This window comes from Pseudorasbora parva, chromosome 1 (assembly GCF_024679245.1).
Source record: "Pseudorasbora parva isolate DD20220531a chromosome 1, ASM2467924v1, whole genome shotgun sequence".
NCBI classification, from domain to species: domain Eukaryota; kingdom Metazoa; phylum Chordata; class Actinopteri; order Cypriniformes; family Gobionidae; genus Pseudorasbora; species Pseudorasbora parva.
This window is the reverse complement of record NC_090172.1, coordinates 68,934,531-68,951,717: the sequence shown is the minus strand read 5'-3', so window position 1 is coordinate 68,951,717 and position 17,187 is coordinate 68,934,531. Positions and strand designations below refer to the sequence as shown.

The window sequence follows — 17,187 nt, the reverse complement described above, 5'->3', positions numbered from 1 at the left end:
TTCAGACACATACTCACAAACTCAGAAAACTCACAAGCGTAAAAAGGAAAGGTCACCAGATTTACAAGAGAAAGTAAAGTATGTACAGAATCATTAAATTATTAGAAATGGCTCAAAGTATACATTTAGTGTTGTCAATTGATTAAAAAATATTTAAAAAATAATAATAATTAATTGAAATTAATCAATAAAACTTTGCATTAAAGTTAACAAAAAACTACAAAAAACGTTAAAAGCATTCATATTGTAATGCTAGCCAAAGGATGACCCGATCACATGCAAATGCGTATAAATAGTACGAGTGTGCAATGTTGTGGAATGTATATGCCAAAACACATTTTGGCGTGCATATGCTACGCTTTTTTCATGTGCATATGATACGCACTTTATGGTGTGAATATGACGCTCTTGGGTAGGATTAGGGTGGTGGGGCGGGTGGTTCGTCCGTATAATACACCATAAAGTGCGTATCATACGCATGCGGAAAACAGCTTAGCATATGCACGCCAAAATAAGTTTTGGGGTATACATTTCATGACATTGCACCCTCTTACTATTTAAACAAATTTTCTTGAGATCCGCCTGGGGAAACGGATGTTTCGTTAATAATTGGGTAAAAAAAAAAAAAAAAGTTAAATTGAATAAATTAATTGGACTAATACATTTACATCTATACTAAACAAAGCAGCAGTTTTTGTATATGGACTATTTAGGATCTATTATTTATTTTACAAAGTATGATAGATGCCAGGTTTTAAAATTTTTAAAAAAGCATTCCTGAAATCCATATTTTATTTAAATTTTAAATTGGCTGCTTTACAATCCCTTCCATCAAATTCAACAGAGAAATCACAAAAAGATTTGCAACTGGGCCACAAGATGTGTGTAAAAAGAGATTGTGATTTAGACCAGTAGATATTGCTTGTTAATAGGAGTGTTTATGAAATATTGAAGATCCACCCACCTACTGTAACAACACCTCAACAACTCACAATTATCGGCACTGGGCTTATTTCAAGCTTTAAAATGGTTTGAAATCTTTTGCACCGTTCCCATCGAGTGTAAGAGCAGCAATAACCAACAGTTAATGAACCTGCAAATGAGCAAAAGAGCACAAGAGGAGATCAAAAACATTTGTCTGGCTGAGGAAAGGCAGAGGAAAAACTAGCATTAGAAGATAAAGTCAAACTGCACAGCAAAAGCAAACACTGATCACCATAATGGTGACTTTAAACCAAACTATTATTTTCAACAGAACATCAGCATACCTCTGTTAAATCTCAATAATTCTTAACTAGTTAGTAATAAGTAAATCTGGTAATGCTGTTTTTGGAGTTGTTTAATCCTCATCTTCAGATATCTTCTTTTATCTTCATCAAAAGCTTGACTGGACGACTGTTTTTATGATTCCAGACTTGTTTTCCTCTGATCTTGTGTGGACTTGTGTTACTTCCTGTTTTACGCCATGTTTTGTAGTCCTTTGTAGTTTGTCTAGTGTATTAGTTACTTGACTGTTCCCAGGTGTGTCTTGCTTGCCCATTACCCCTTGTGTATTTAAAGCCCAGGGTTTCTTGTGTTCCTTGCTGAGTCTTGTCCTACAGGGATGCGTGTTTGTTGCTACTCATTCTGTTCCTTTGTTCTTCGATCGCTGTAGTTTTATGTTTATTTTAGCATTAAACTCACTGCATTTGGATCCAGCTCTCCTTGGTTTTGAGTTCACTCTACGTGACAACTGTTGTAGTTCTTGTGTTTTTCTTTTCTTCAGTGGCTACGTTTACATGTAACCAATAAATTCATTAGTAATCGGATTGACAGCTCAATTGGACTGAAAAGCCTTCATGTAACCCACTCAAAGGGCATAATGCAGGTTAAACATTTTTCAAAATGAATATATAACCTTGTATGAAAATACCAAATGAAAAGGTATTGCAGGATTTAAAATGTTTTAAAAAGACATGAGCACAAATTTAGTAGATACAGTGGCTGTTTAGTTGGCTGTTTGTAAAAAACACTTTCAATATCGTGTCATATTATGTCACTAGAGGGAGTCGTTTGCCAGGCTCTGTGTTGGCTCAGTGCAGAATAGATTGATATTCAGTACCAGTCTGTGTATTTCCAGTAGCTTTTCTATTTAATTGTATCATTGTCATGGTCAATTATTGTGTCCAGCCTGTCAGGACATTGAATCCACAGATTTCCTAAAAACAAAAAAGTTAGAAAAACCTGCATGGTGGCATTTTGTGCAGAAGAAGAGATAAGACTTGTCTTCTGCATCAAACATGCAGTGGTGTGTTTCGCCCTGTTCTCCACTGGTTCTCCTCACAAAACAACTCAATACATCTCCTCCAATCGTTGTTCTGTCTAATCCTGGCCTGTCCCTAATTGTATGTCATCATTTCACGGCTGTGGTCTGCCATATGAGTATTAATACACATTTATAATTTCCTCAGCGTCCAAACTTTCATTGTAATCCATTGCTCTCGCCTTACTTCCTCGCGTTACGTTACTTCCAGTTTTTTTCGCATTTTTAGATCCGGAAGAAAAATTTGTCACAAAATCGACTCCAAAAGCCTTAGTAGCATATTTATAAGTATATTTTAAATTCTATAATTTCCTCACAGGGGTCTCTTACCTGCAATATGCCCTTCTGACTGATCTTAATCTGAATAAAATGTCAAACAGATTGAAAGGTGGGGATTATTTATATTCTAATCCGATCAAGAGAACATTTAAACACTTGATTGGATTGAAAACCAAAACGGGAAAGGACTGCGGACATGCAATTACATAGAATTGGCATAATGATGCACAGATCAAGCTGCAGTTGTTGTTAAATAAAATGTCATTAATGTAAAAATTCTCCTTCCACTCATAGTCTGTGAAGTGGAGCAGAACTACACCCCATCACTCCACACGTCATACTCTCATAGTTTTTTTTGCATAGCTCTTTTCACAATACACACTGTTTTTCCCTTGAACATATTCCAGTGAACATAGCAGGATGGGGCACATCCAGCCAGTCGTCGGTAGCTTTCGACTGGTATTCCCAAAAAGCTCTGGATGGGAATCCCTTCACCTGCACGCATTCAGAAATAGAAAGTAACCCGTGGTGGAAGCTGGATCTGCTGAAGGTGTACACTGTGAGCAGAGTGGTCATCACTAACAGAATACTACACTGCTGCAGCGAGAGGATAAACGGGGCAGAGATTCGGGTCGGAAACGATTCTTCAGATGTTTTCAGCAACCCCATGTGAGTCTCTCTGAAATATTCTTGTTTACAGAAATTCTGTCCAGATGGCTGATAACTTTTTACATTTTTATTAAGCATCTCTAGAACCAGTTAACTGTCTGCTCCCACTGTTCACTCTGACCGGTTATACAGAACATCCTGTTGATATGAATAAAAAGACTTCAGCAAATTGTTTAAAAAAAATCTCTGCAGCTCACCAAGGCTGCCTTTATTTAATCAGAAATACAGTAAAAACAGTAATATTGTGAAATATTATTACAATTTCAAATAACCTGGAATCAAAAGCTGAGTTTACTGATCAACTTCTAACGTGAATAATGACAACAATATTGGTGGTTGTCTATGTTACTAGAATGTTCATAACATTACAAAGTTCGACAATATTACAACAATAAACATTAAAATAAGCTGATAACATCACCGTTTTCTCCAGATTGATTTGTTGCAGTATTGTCCTGTTATACACTGTGAAGCTGCTTTGAAACAATCATCATTGTAAAAGCGCTATATAAATAAAGTTGACTTGACTTGAATATTAATATTTGTAAAAAGTGTAATGTGGCTAAGGGATGTTTGTTTTTGTTTTAAACTGCTCTTGACTATTCCACTCCAATTTTATTTGGGTAGGAGATCCCAGTAGCCTAGAAATCTAGACGCACCCTAGGGGAAAACAAATATAATTTGCTGCAAGTGTAGTCTAGCAACTCTAAATAGACTTCTGAGCTGGAAAAACCAAACTCTGGTCAGGCCAATCACATTGTGTATAGAGTCGGTGGGTGGGCTTAACATATTGACGGCAGGGTTGTGTGCTACTTGTAAACAAAGAAGCTGGCGAATGGCGATCTTTCGAAATTGGCTTTGGTCGCGGCTCTGGAAAGACTCTGGAAAGCTTTGGTAAGCTTTGCTTTGAGAAAAGAACGGCAACTGAAATCATTCTTAAGAAGGGAAAAGGTGCTCAGAGTTTTGCCAACCGGATACGGCAAAAGTTTAATCTGTCAACTAGCTCCGCTTCACATTGCTCTGTTCGGTTGTAGCGCTATCCAATTGTGTGCAGATGTAATTTGAAAGACTACTGTTTATCCCGCCCGCGGATTGAGCCCTGTCAACTGTGAGTTCCCAGACCCAAAATCTTGATGTGGGTCTAGCTTGTCAGGCTAAGATCCCAGATCACCTAAAGATTCATTTCGGCTATTAAATTCAATAAATATACCTAATGCAAAATTACTATAAACAAAGCATATTTTTATTTAAATACATGGAATCTGGTCTCATTTGGTTTCACTCAAAAGCTGGCCAGACTTAAACAAAGTAGTTTCACGACTGGCTCAAAGCTGTGACAAATAAGGGGAGGACATAGTATGTTGGTGAGGTTTTACAGCCTATAAGGTTTATTTACATAAATAATCAAATATACAAGATGTTGAATCAAGGCCAAAATAACTAGAAATCTCTGTTGAACAAATGATGGGAAAGTCAGACAGAACCAAATTCCAAGTAATATCAAAAAGACAATAAACAAAACCATAACAAACTGAAAAAGGGCGCAACCAACCCAGGACAGTCTCATGGTGGTGTTGCACAAGCTGGAGCTCTCTCAAAGTCCCTCAAGCCCCATCCGTTGACTCTCAAAGGCTCAACTTAAATAGAGGAAGAAACAGGTGCACATAATTTGCTCAAAGAGCCTGCCCAGGTGCACATCGTTCTCCCGATGAGCCTAGGCCACACCCACTGGTTGGCAAAACCAATAGTAACAGGAGACTCGTCACAGTAGCGGTGACTAGAGGGTTTGATATTACACTTCAAAAGAAACACCCACAAAATTAAATAAATACAATTGTTGTGATTTTACTTTCGTCCATCCAAGGATGCCAAGTAATAACTTCAGTGGTACTCACATCACCACTGAAGTTATTTTTTGGACCACCCGTCACTTAAGGTGTGGTTATGAGTACATCAGATTGACATTTTTACATTTACATTTATGCATTTGGCAGACACTTTTATCCAAAGCGACTTACATTGCATTCAAGGTATACATTATACATTATTGACAATTCTTGCTTTCTTGCAAACCCATGACCTTGGCGTTGCTAGCGCCATGCTCTACTGGTTGAGCTACAGGAAAGCAGATGACCACCTTCCCCCTCTCTTAGTTTGGGACACTAGTCAAGGTCTTCTATCTTGGCTGTATAAGAACACTCAAAACAGGAGGCTGTTCAATCATTTAGATTGAATGTAGGGATGTACCGATACCACTTCTTTTCAGACCAAGTAGAAGTACTTAAATTTGAGTACTTGCCTATACCAAGTACCGATAAAAGTACTTATATATGAAAATTCATATATATATATATATATAATAAATATATATATAAAGGGATGCACCAAATCCAGATTTTTTGAGGTTCGGCCGAATACCGAATCCACTGGTTAAGATTCTGAAACCGAATACTGAATCCAACTCCCATCCTCAGTCCATTATCACAGTAAACACATTAATAACATAAACAACGTCCACAGCAGTGTTTTTTTTTTGTTTTTTTTTTAAGGCAAAATTATGCCAGGATGACTGTGCCGTATTGCTGTCTGTAGATTCCTTCATGCACAACTCTTATTCTCTCGGATGGGAAGTTCGGTTCTTTTCCACGAAACGGTTCTTTCGGAAAATTCGTTTCAATGAACCGGTAAAAAAAAAAAAACGATCACCGGTTCTTTTACATCCTTACGTAATGACGTAATTTCTATCATCCCGGCGGATTAAAATACATTCAAACACATTCATATAAAGTATTTTTAATCAAAACTTAGTATAGTAATAATTATTATTGTCATCATCATCCTCTTGGATACGTTTTTTAATTCATGTTTTGCAAAAGCACTCAATACAGCCACTGTCGTGCAAACACTGATGTTTTACACAGATTAAATACACTTACATTGACATAACATAAACTTACACAAATCCTTGGTTCACCCGTGCTCATATATTATCAGCATCAGTTTTCCGAGAGATACAACAGCCGTCCCACTCCGAGAGAAACAGCAGCCGTCCCACTCTGAGTGAAACAGCAGCCGTCCCACTCCGAGAGAAACAGCAGCCGTCCCACTCCGAGAGAAACAGTTCGGTTTAAGACAACGCTTACTTTACAACAGTTACAACATATACTTCAAGATATTAGTTTATTTCTAGTCTGAGGGCCTGTCACTCATGTCAGAAAGTGAGTAACTATAGTAACTTGTGGGATCAGTGCTGATTTGAGACGCGAGCCGTTTAGAACGATTCAGTCCAATTTGGTGAACTGGTTCGACCGGATCACTAAAAAGATCCAGTTAAAAAGAATGATTCGTTCGTGAACCGGAGGTCCAGCGGCTATTGTTTAGGGTTCTTGAGACAAATCAGCATTCCAAATTGAACATATAGCTTGACTTGAATTGCCTTCTTGTGACTGAAAGTACTGCCAAACAACACATTTTCTGTTCACAAGATCCATTTTCACTCTCTCACTGCCTACTGGATTCGAAGGGTCCACCGCCATAATCAACCGCGACATCATGTTCGATATATATATATCAGCATCGTGTTAATGTTATCTTGTAATTAATATATTATTCTGAAAAGTGTATCTGCAGCAAAACAAAATCACTGAATTTTACCTCAGGCTTTGCATGCGTTAGTTTTCTCTGACGCTCACAACGGCTTCAGATAAATAACCACGAAGGTGAGGGTGATTTGTGGAAGCTTACATAAACGTTTCTGTTCTCTTACATGTTATGTCAAACTAGTAGGCTATAACAATTAACGACAAGCTTTTTGCTCTTTTGCCATCCGTCATGTGTGCAGCTACTTTTCATACAAGAGAAGTGCATTCTTCCTGGACACGTAGTTGCCATGGTAATGAACAAGTATATGCCGTGGTTCATTGTTGACTAACATTTATTTGAGGAAATCTGTTGGTTATGATAGGCTATTAGGTTTGACGTATTAGTCCTGTGCTGTCCATTGACTCTATTGAGAACGCTGTTGATTTGAATCAATATGTCTATAATGGCTGACATTGCTTCATTGAACGTTCAAATTTAATACAGTGATCATAATGCAAGGTGAGCATTCGTATGCAATGAATCTATTTTTAGCGGCATTCAGGATGGCAATTGACTATTCATAGTGTTCTTTCAAATGGATCGCACATGCTTACTAAACAGACTTTCACTTTCAACACTACTCACTACCGAGAGGTATCTGCGAGAGGTTCAGCCATTGCAGTCGTGCGCGTTAAAAGCATGAGACCCCTTTTTACTTGGCGGTGTGCACGGCGAATGTAACTCTCTGCGCAGCTCTGCGTCCGAAGCTGCGTTAAAGCAGTATCGGGTGCGGTTGTATCGGGGTAGTTTTACGAGTACGAGTACTTGAGCACAGTATCGGACCGACACCCGAGTACTGGTATTGGTGCATCCCTAATTGAATGTATAGTGGGGAAAGTTGGTCATCTGATTTATCTGAAAGATTAGAGAGGTTTCTAACTTGCAGAGCCTCTTCTATATTATTAGCCCAAGGAAGATACAATTGTAATTGTAAAGTGTAAAGTGTAAATTGTAATTGTAAAGTATATTGACAAAGATAAACAAGAATAACTAATACAACTACCAAATAAATATTATGAATGATAAAGGAATAAAGTGCATAAGATGCATTAAAATACATGTGATTAAGTTAATTGTGGCTATGGAAGAGTTGCATTGTCTTATGGGAAGATAAGCTGTTGTTTCTCTGAAACTAAGGTGAAGAGCCTTATTATGCATCAAAAAACAAAACAAAGGATTATTTGTTCTTAACTAGCATCAGTTACATTAGCTCTAATGTAAATTAGAAAATCAAATACTGCTAATACACAACAATGCCATGGTGTCTGGAAAGAAGTTTGGTTACGTTCCACGTGGTTGAGTAAGCAGTCCAATAGCAATGACTTGCCCTGAAGTAGGTGCAGAAGGTCCTTAATCTGGAACGCGCAGGGGTGGCCCTGAAGTAGGTGCAGAAGGTCCTTAATCTGGAAGGCGCAGAAGTGGCCCTGAAGTAGGTGCAGAAGGTCCTTAATCTGGAACATGCAGATGAGGCCCTGAAGTAGGTGCAGAACGTCCTTAATCTGGAACGCTTAGAGAAGGCCCTGAAGAAGGTGCAGAAATTCCTTAATCTGAAACATGCAGATGAGGGCCTGAAATAGGTGCAGATGGTCCTAAATCTGGAACACGCAGAAAAGTTGTCACAGAGGCAACAAATGGCTAAAAAAGCAAGACAATTTTGATTCTGCTGGGAGAACATCTAGCACCTAATTAATTGATATCAGATCTTTTACATGATTAGCTATAAAAGGTATGTCTTAGAGAGGCAGAGTCTTTTAGAAGTAAAGATGTGCAGAGGCTGTGGCTGTGTTCCTCTACGTCAAATTGCAAAGGCTTTGCAAATCTCATCATCTACAGCGCATAATATCATGAAACGATTCAGAGAAACTGTAGAAATCTCTGTGTGTAAGGGTCAAGTCCGAAGACCTTAGATAGGTGGACATCACTCATTGCCCTGATTGTGACGCTTCACAATCAGCACCTCCTGTTAGAGGAAATTATTCTCAGTTGAAAGGGGTGGCTTGCCTGCTTCAGGTTGGTGGAGAGTTCCTGCCTCAAGTGAAGGAGTTCAAGTATTTTGGGGTCTTGTAAACGAGTGAGGGAAGGATGGAATGTGAGATTGACAGACGGATTGGTGCAGCTTCTGCAGTAATGTGGTTGATGTACCGGTCTGTCATGGTGAAGAAGGAGCTGAGCTGTAAGGCAAAGCTCTAGATTTACCAGTTGATCTATGTTACTACTGTCACCTATGGTCATGAGTTTTGGGTTATGACCGAAAGGACAAGATTCCAGATACAGGTGGACGAAATGAGATTTCTCCGTAGGGTGGCTGGGCACTCCATTAGAGATAGGGTGAGAATATCTGTCACTTAGGAGGACCTCAAAGTAGAGCTGATGCAACTCCACATTAAGAGGCGTCCACTGAGTTGGCTCAGTAATCTCTTTTGGATGGATCCTGGACGCTTTCCTGGGGAGGTGTTCCAGGCATGACCTACCGGGCAGAGACCCTGGGGAAGATCTAGGACATGTTGGAGGGATTATGTCTCCCGGCTGGCCTGGGAACGCCTCTGTATTCCCCCGGAAGAGCTGGAGTAAGTGTTTAGAGAGAGGGAAGTCTGGGTGTATCTACTTAGACTGTTGCCCCTGTAACCCAGCCCCGGATAAGCAGAAGATGATGATGATGATGATGATGACATTACTAAATTGGCCCAGGAATACTTCCAGAAACCACTTTCGGTAAACTCAATCTGCAGTAACATCTGCAAATGCCAACTAAAGCTCTATCATGCAAAATGGAAGCCATTTGTGAACATGATCCAGAAGCACTGTTGTTTCCTGTGGGTCAAGGATGATTTAATGCATGATTGCTGCACTCGCGCTCATTGGCTGGATTGTCAGGACTATGTTGATGATAACAGTTCTCAAACACACTTGATTCTTCTGAACTACAAGACAGCGCATCAGAGGTCACACAGACTTTACTCGCAGCAAAGGCACTTGTGAGATATGTCAAGGAAATGGGTATAATAAGTCAGTTATCAACAACTGTCAGGCAAATGTCAGACACTAGGTTTAGCATGGTGTTCCTTACCTTGGATTCAATTAAGCAGGTTTAGGCTGAGCTTCAATAAAAACTTGAAAGCCATAGGGAAAGCCAAAAAATCAGCTAAATATCTCCAGATGTCTTGGAGTTCTTGCTGGAATTTCTTCGCCTATTTTACCAGGCTCAGAGGGAACTACAGGGTGACCAGTACGTCACACTTAACCTGGTTATTTTGTGGCACAAGAGCCTAAAGCACCACTGCAGACCTGTGACGTCAGACAGTCCTCACCAGGCCATCATTCGTGAGCGGCATCTTGAATGGCTGAACCGCAAAATCAAAATCCAGACACTACATAAGCTTGGCATATTCATGTGGCCAAAGTTCTGTCAGCTCTGCATGCTGTTTCTCCCTGACTGAGAAAATATCCAGCAAGAAGCCAGTCATTGGATAGCCAGCTTTACCATAGGCAACAAGCCAGCGGAACGGGTGTGCTTTTTCTCTTACTTCTGTGCTGATAGGGCCGCTGCTGCTGTCAGGTTAAATTATCGCGGGTACGGTCCAGGTTCAGACAGGTTCAGGGGGGGGGGGGGATGCTGTTTCATGCATACTAAGCTTTTTACACTGTTAAAGACTTGAATTCGCATCTTAAACATGAACAAAGTTTAAAAAATTAAGTTGGAAGTTTGATGGAGTATTTCTGTGTCAAAAATACTCCTTCCGGTTTCTTACAAGTTTCAGAGAGTTTTTTTTTTTTACTACTGGTCTGCGTGACGTAAATGGGGCAGAATTTCCTTGTACAGGCTCTTCTCCCAGAAGGGTGCACACGCGACCAGACCGAGAGAGCAAATGCACGCCCATAAACGCTGCACTTACTGCTGTCACAGGACTTCACCAAATCAACATTGTCACCAAAGAAGTGTGTTTTTAATGGAGCGGTCCCAATGATAAAGGTTCATGGTCATGCTTTTGAAGCAAGCGGTGGGTAAAACTGCTTCAAATGTCTATGTGTAACTTAGTTGGATATCGTCACGTAAGTAAACATCAGGAATCAACACAATCGTGTATAGGTAATTTATCAATGGGGCTTGCGATGTATGGCGTGTGTTTAAATACATTTGTTTAGCTGACCACTATAGGTGTCTGTTTGTTTATTGTAAAACACAAAGTGCACTTCTTCATTATAAATGCGCTTCTATTCCATTGTTTTCTATGTAAACACTAGTCTGACATGCAAAACCATTTCGCTTGCTACTGCTACCGTTCAGTCGCATACAATAGTCCAAAACCAAATCATGTCCTCACAAACCACAAGTAAATACACGCAAATGTTGACAAGCCGCTAAATAGTTACATTACCACAGAGACGTCCTGCTGTTGCTGCTGCTTCTGTTGAATTCCATCCTCTGGGTCAGAATCTGGATCATATATGTATGGTTGAATCTGATTGATAGCCATGGTTTATTAGGGTAACGTGTTCTTTTCCACGCTTGAGGATGTCACAGCTTTCAAGTGCTCTCAATGCAAAAGCTGCACGTGCTTGTGACTCTTTAGCGCCGCCCACACAAAACGCCTCCATCCGCTCGTTTTTTTCCCTGGAAAGACTTGGAACAGCCTATCTTTCTTTTATAAATATGATAAAACTAAAGACTTTTCGGAGATATGAAGAATGCAATACTACTCTATAGGTACTCAAGACTGACATGAGATTGACTGAAACTGAGTGTTTCACCGCCCCTTTAAAGGCAAAACATACCTTCTTCAAATACGCACAGCAGTGCCCCCTGTTGACTTGGCTACGCAAGATTTATTTGCATGGCAATGCAATTGCAATTTCAATTGCATTTGCAGCTTAGCTGCAAACAAAAAAAAAAATGTTGAAAACATCATAAATAAGTTTGCCATAAATAAGGCAAATATCAAACCATAAAATATGCAGTATATAAATTAATTTAGAGAGAAAAAATACAAGTCATAATGAGCAAAAGCAACTCACAATTTTTTTTTTCTCTCCAGATGTGCCATAATTACTAGTATCCCAGGAGGAGCTTCTTACAGCTACTTATGTAATAGGATGGAGGGACGATATGTATTTGTGGTTATTCCTGGAACTTCTAAGATTCTGACTCTTGCTGAGGTGGAAGTCTATGTGGTTTATCCAGGTAATTCATAACAACCTGGTCTAAACCCTTTTCCAGGGGAATTTGACTTTTTGAAGCCATTCTGATTGCATTCCAGTGGTTATATATATATATATATATATATAAATATATATATATATATATATATATATATATATAGAGAGAGAGAGAGAGAGAGAGAGAGAGAGAGAGAGAGAGAGAGAGAGAGAGAGAGAGAGAGAGAGAGAATGTAGTTCTAGTCTAGAATCTAGAACCAGAAAGATCTGGTAGAAGTGCATTCCTAAAATGAAGAAAACATGAATGCTGGAATGAAGCTTATAAAATAAAAATATTCTTGATACTGTTATTTTACAGGTAATTTGGCAGCAGGAGCAAGCGCCACACAGTCATCAACCGTTGGCAGCTGGATCGCTGAACAGGCCATTGATTTCAATCCAGGTTTCTACCCAAAACCATCGTTATCGTGCTCATCAACCCATACTCAGACTAACCCGTGGTGGAGGCTGGATCTGCGTCATATTTACAGAGTTAGTAGAGTGGTCGTCACTAACAGAAACGATTGCTGTTCGGAACGAATAAATGGAGCAGAGATTCGCATCGGAAACTCTTTAGATAACAACGGCAACAACAATCCTGTGTGAGATCCTCTTTCAGTGGCTTAATATCCACAGAAATCCCTGATTCCTCAAGGCTGAAAACACAAGTCCAGAAAGAATAAAGTCTAAATGAAGTTTTCTCTGTCTCTCTGTAGATGTGCTGTGATTTCTAGCATTCCAGCTGGTGATTCGGCCAACTACACTTGTAATGATATGGAGGGTCGATATGTGAATCTGATCATTCCTGGACATTCAAGGGTTCTCACTCTGTGTGAGGTAGAGGTCTATGGAGAAGGTATGATCAAACAAACTATTTTGAAATATGGCCATTTATTATTGATTTCTTTACTGATTATACTACTCTCAGCAGTCAATAAAAGACATTTGTGGCCAACAACATGTTCCCATTCAGTCAGTAACGTTCAAAGTTACATCAGACTGATGTCATGTGGTCTCGTCTGGGAGCCCAATCAGGTGCTGAAGTAAACAAAAAATCTTCCTCACGCTGAAGGCGGGCGTACACGGTGCGATTTTTGCTGTCGTACGAACTCGCAGACGATTTTTTTTTCTCGGGAGAAATCGCGTGGACATCGTGGATGCTCGTATGGTCGCGGCTCGCACCGTGTGAGAGGAAATACGAGACGAGCCGAGCACGTTAAGAGCACCTCCCGACCTTACGATCATTTTTAATGATCATTCAACATGTTTAAAAAGTTCGGGGAGTCGGCCCGATTTTTACCAGCATATGGCTGTCCCCTATTGCCAAATCATGCACAAGCACGTCACATACGCACAATCTATATGACTATTATTAGCTCAGTGGCTGCCACATACTGCTTTCACACACACACACACACACACACACACACACACACACACACACACACACACACACACACACACTTTCTCTCTCTCACGTGCACTCTTCTCTCTCCCTCTGGTTGTTTCGGTTAAAAGGAATGGCTGTTCTCTGCTTTTCAACAAATCATTTTCACATCTTTTTTCTTTATTTTTTGTATCTGAAGCTATAGCAGCAACATTGAAAGCTCCGGTGTCTGTGTTACATGAAAACTCGTGTGATCGCGGCCGGCTCGCGGTGCAAACAGTCGTGCCGTGTACCAGCTGATTTGATGCGATGATCAAATTAAATGACTCGTAGCGTCTGCAATATCTCACGACCTTCCGAGTGTCCGAATTCGCACAGTGTACGCCCGCCTTGACTTACACGTCTGAAGTGTGCACACAAAGATTCCTCTTAATCAGTTCCCGATCCCAATATACACAGAATTACAGTATTTCAAAATATCTGTTTTGTTGAGTATTTACTCAAACACTATCTGTTATGTGTTAAGAGAAAATTTGGTTAACTGTTGGGGAAAAGCATCTGATGTGTTTCATTATATTAGACTTGTGCACTACAGTAGGTCTTAAGATATGGGTTGTCTGTTTAATTAATGTTAATCAAACAATTATACTATCATAGGATAAAAAGCTGAATATATATTGTTCCTACAGATATTTGGTTTCAACTTGATATGAGACAATTTTGGTGTTATTGCCAGGAAATTTTAATGTATGGGTGCTAGGTGTTTTTGTTTCGCAACCTTCAGAAAACAAACTCGATTTTTCTCAAAAGTAACTTTGCTGAATCTATAGACTTCAAACTGGTGGAGCTCATTCATTTTTTGTCTGATTCCAACAAATCATGCATCATTTTGCAGGCTCTTTAATAGAGAATAACTAATTAAAAAATATATATAATTAAAAAAGTCAAGTTATTATGCCAGCCCGGGTCACAAATATACCTTGATACTGTTATTTTACAGGTAATTTGGCAATAGGAAGAAGCGCCACACAGTCATCAACCTATGGCAGCTGGATGGCTGAACAGGCCATTGATTTCAATCCAGGTTTCACACAACCATCGTTATCGTGCTCGTCAACCAATAATCAGACTGACCCGTGGTGGAGGTTGGATCTGCGTAATACTTACAGAGTTAGTAGAGTAGTCGTCACTAACAGAAACGATTGCTGTCCGGAACGAATAAATGGAGCAGAGGTTCGCATCGGAAACTCCTTGGAGAACAACGGCAACGACAATCCTAAGTGAGATCCGCTTTCAGTGTCTTAATATCCATAAACATCCCTGATTCCTCAAGGCTGAAAACACAAGTGCAGAAAGAATAAAGTCTAAATGAAGTTTTCTCTGTCTCTCTGTAGATGTGCTGTGATTTCTAGGATTCCAGCTGGTGTTTCGTCCACCTATACTTGTAACTGTATGGTGGGTCGATATGTGAATCTGATCATTCCTGGAGATTTAAGGATTCTCACTCTGTGCGAGGTGGAGGTCTATGCAGAATATCTGGCCCAACGGTGTTGAAATATTTTTCTTGATGACACATGATCTCAGCAGTCAATAAAACACACATGGGGTCGACACTTAACCATGTTCATCTTCACTGCAAGTGTACCTGTATTTAATATCATCTGGGTCATTTTTTATTTATTTACTTTGTGTAGTTTTGTTTATGATTTTTTTTAATGATCTGTCCAAGTTGCATCTGTTTAATCTTAAGTGACAGGTGAATTTTCACCATAATACTGTTCTGATATTATAGGCACAGCCTTTGATGCCAAAAGCAAAATAGGCAATCATATTTTGAAATCCTAAAAATGCATGATTAGATGATTACTTGCATTTATCTTTGTTTTACCCTGCTGTATGTGACCCATCAGAACCACTGATCTAAATGATAGAGTGTGATATTGTGTGTGTGTGTGTGTGTGTGTGTGTGTGTGTGTGTGTGTGTGTTTCAGGTCCTTGTTTAAAGCAAACTTTGGTGAAGTCCAGCTTGAGTCATGTGATAATTTAGTGTGTACCAAAAGGGGTTCCAGGTGTGTATATTACTCAGACAAATTTGAAGTGTTCATAAAATTAAACTGTCCAAAATAAATCTAATAAAGATCTATTTATATTATCCATATCATATCCTGTTTCTTTGAGTTTATTTCTTTTTTCCATCAATTCAAATGAACATTCACAGACCAAAACAGGTAAAACAACATTAATGACGTTCATGAAGTGCAATACAAATTTATAAGACCCATTCACAGATTCCACCAGTACATTAAATCCAAACTTATAGATATAAAAAAATACAATTAATTTACAAATTCATAACTCCTCTGTTTATCATATAGCTTCAATCACCAAATACATTTAGCAATTTCTGTTGAGTTCAAATTAAAGAAAACCCATAAATAACTAAAATACAATTAGCACAAAGTAAGGGTGAAATGTACAATATCCCATAAAAATGAAAAACAGCAAAAAAGAGTAACACTTTCCCTAGCATGTCTGGTTTATACTCAGTCTCCGTTTAAACCAGGTTGGGTGTGCAAGTTCTCTTAATACAGAGCTTCAGATTTAAATATTCCATACATGATGTTTCATTAACAAAGTTTGAGAGGAGCACCTTCAAATGATCTTTTACTTCCTGCTTAGCTACTGTTTAGACACTCTTGCTTACTGCTTTGGACTATCGCTTCTATATTTTATCTCAATTTCAACTCCAGCAAATCAACATGTAACTGGTCTGTTCTCTGCATTGTGTTGAGTTGTTATGAAGGAAGAACAGGACAGCACTCGTGGTTTCATTGATCTATTCTCTGTTAAAAAAAATATTTAAAAAAGCCTCTTAATGCAATTCATCAGTTTTCCGAGAGCAACAGCATCAGCTGTCCCACTCCGAGAGAAACAGTTCAGTTCAAGACGACGCTATCACGCATACTCAGTATCTCAGCTCATCAGTTCTCAGAATTGAACATGTCCAAAAGATCGAACGTGTCCGATAGAAACGGTTCTCGACTCTGTACCGGTGATCCGAAAGATCGAACGTGTCCGATAGAAACGGTTCTCGACTCTGTACTGGTGATCCGAAAGATCGAACGTGTCCGATAGAAACGGTTCTCGACTCTGTACTGGTGATCCGAAAGATCGAACGTGTCCGATAGAAACGGTTCTCGACTCTGTACTGGTGATCCGAAAGATCGAACGTGTCCGAAAGAAACGGTTCTCGACTCTGTACTGGTGATCCGAAAGATCGAACGTGTCCGATAGAAACGGTTCTCGACTCTGTACTGGTGATCCGAAAGATCGAACGTGTCCGATAGAAACGGTTCTCGACTCTGTACTGGTGATCCGAAAGATCGAACGTGTCCGATAGAAACGGTTCTCGACTCTGTACTGGTGATCCGAAAGATCGAACGTGTCCGATAGAAACGGTTCTCGACTCTGTACTGGTGATCCGAAAGATCGAACGTGTCCGATAGAAACGGTTCTCGACTCTGTACTGGTGATCCGAAAGATCGAACGTGTCCGAAAGAAACGGTTCTCGACTCTGTACTGGTGATCCGAAAGATCGAACGTGTCCGATAGAAACGGTTCTCGACTCTGTACTGGTGATCCGAAAGATCGAACGTGTCCGATAGAAACGGTTCTCGACTCTGTACTGGTGATCCGAAAGATCGAACGTGTCTGA

General features: G+C 39.6%; 1 protein-coding gene across 1 annotated transcript; it reads left to right on the top strand.

The window, feature by feature from the left end:
- The first annotated feature begins 399 nt into the window (after positions 1–399).
- On the top strand, positions 400–15,535 carry LOC137076259 (uncharacterized). The gene is made up of 7 exons (XM_067445154.1): positions 400–412; positions 2,989–3,250; positions 11,926–12,071; positions 12,405–12,687; positions 12,802–12,941; positions 14,473–14,752; positions 14,867–15,535. Exons 1-7 carry the CDS (start codon positions 400–402, stop codon positions 15,024–15,026), a joined length of 1,284 nt encoding a protein of 427 aa, XP_067301255.1. The 3' UTR covers positions 15,027–15,535.
- Positions 15,536–17,187: the final 1,652 nt, after the last annotated feature.

Bases quoted from the DNA above. Each gene is read 5' to 3' on its own strand.
- LOC137076259 (XM_067445154.1), top strand. The intron at 12,688-12,801 runs GTGAGATCCTCT...GTCTCTCTGTAG, and splicing joins AACGGCAACAACAATCCTGT to ATGTGCTGTGATTTCTAGCA. The intron at 14,753-14,866 runs GTGAGATCCGCT...GTCTCTCTGTAG, and splicing joins AACGGCAACGACAATCCTAA to ATGTGCTGTGATTTCTAGGA.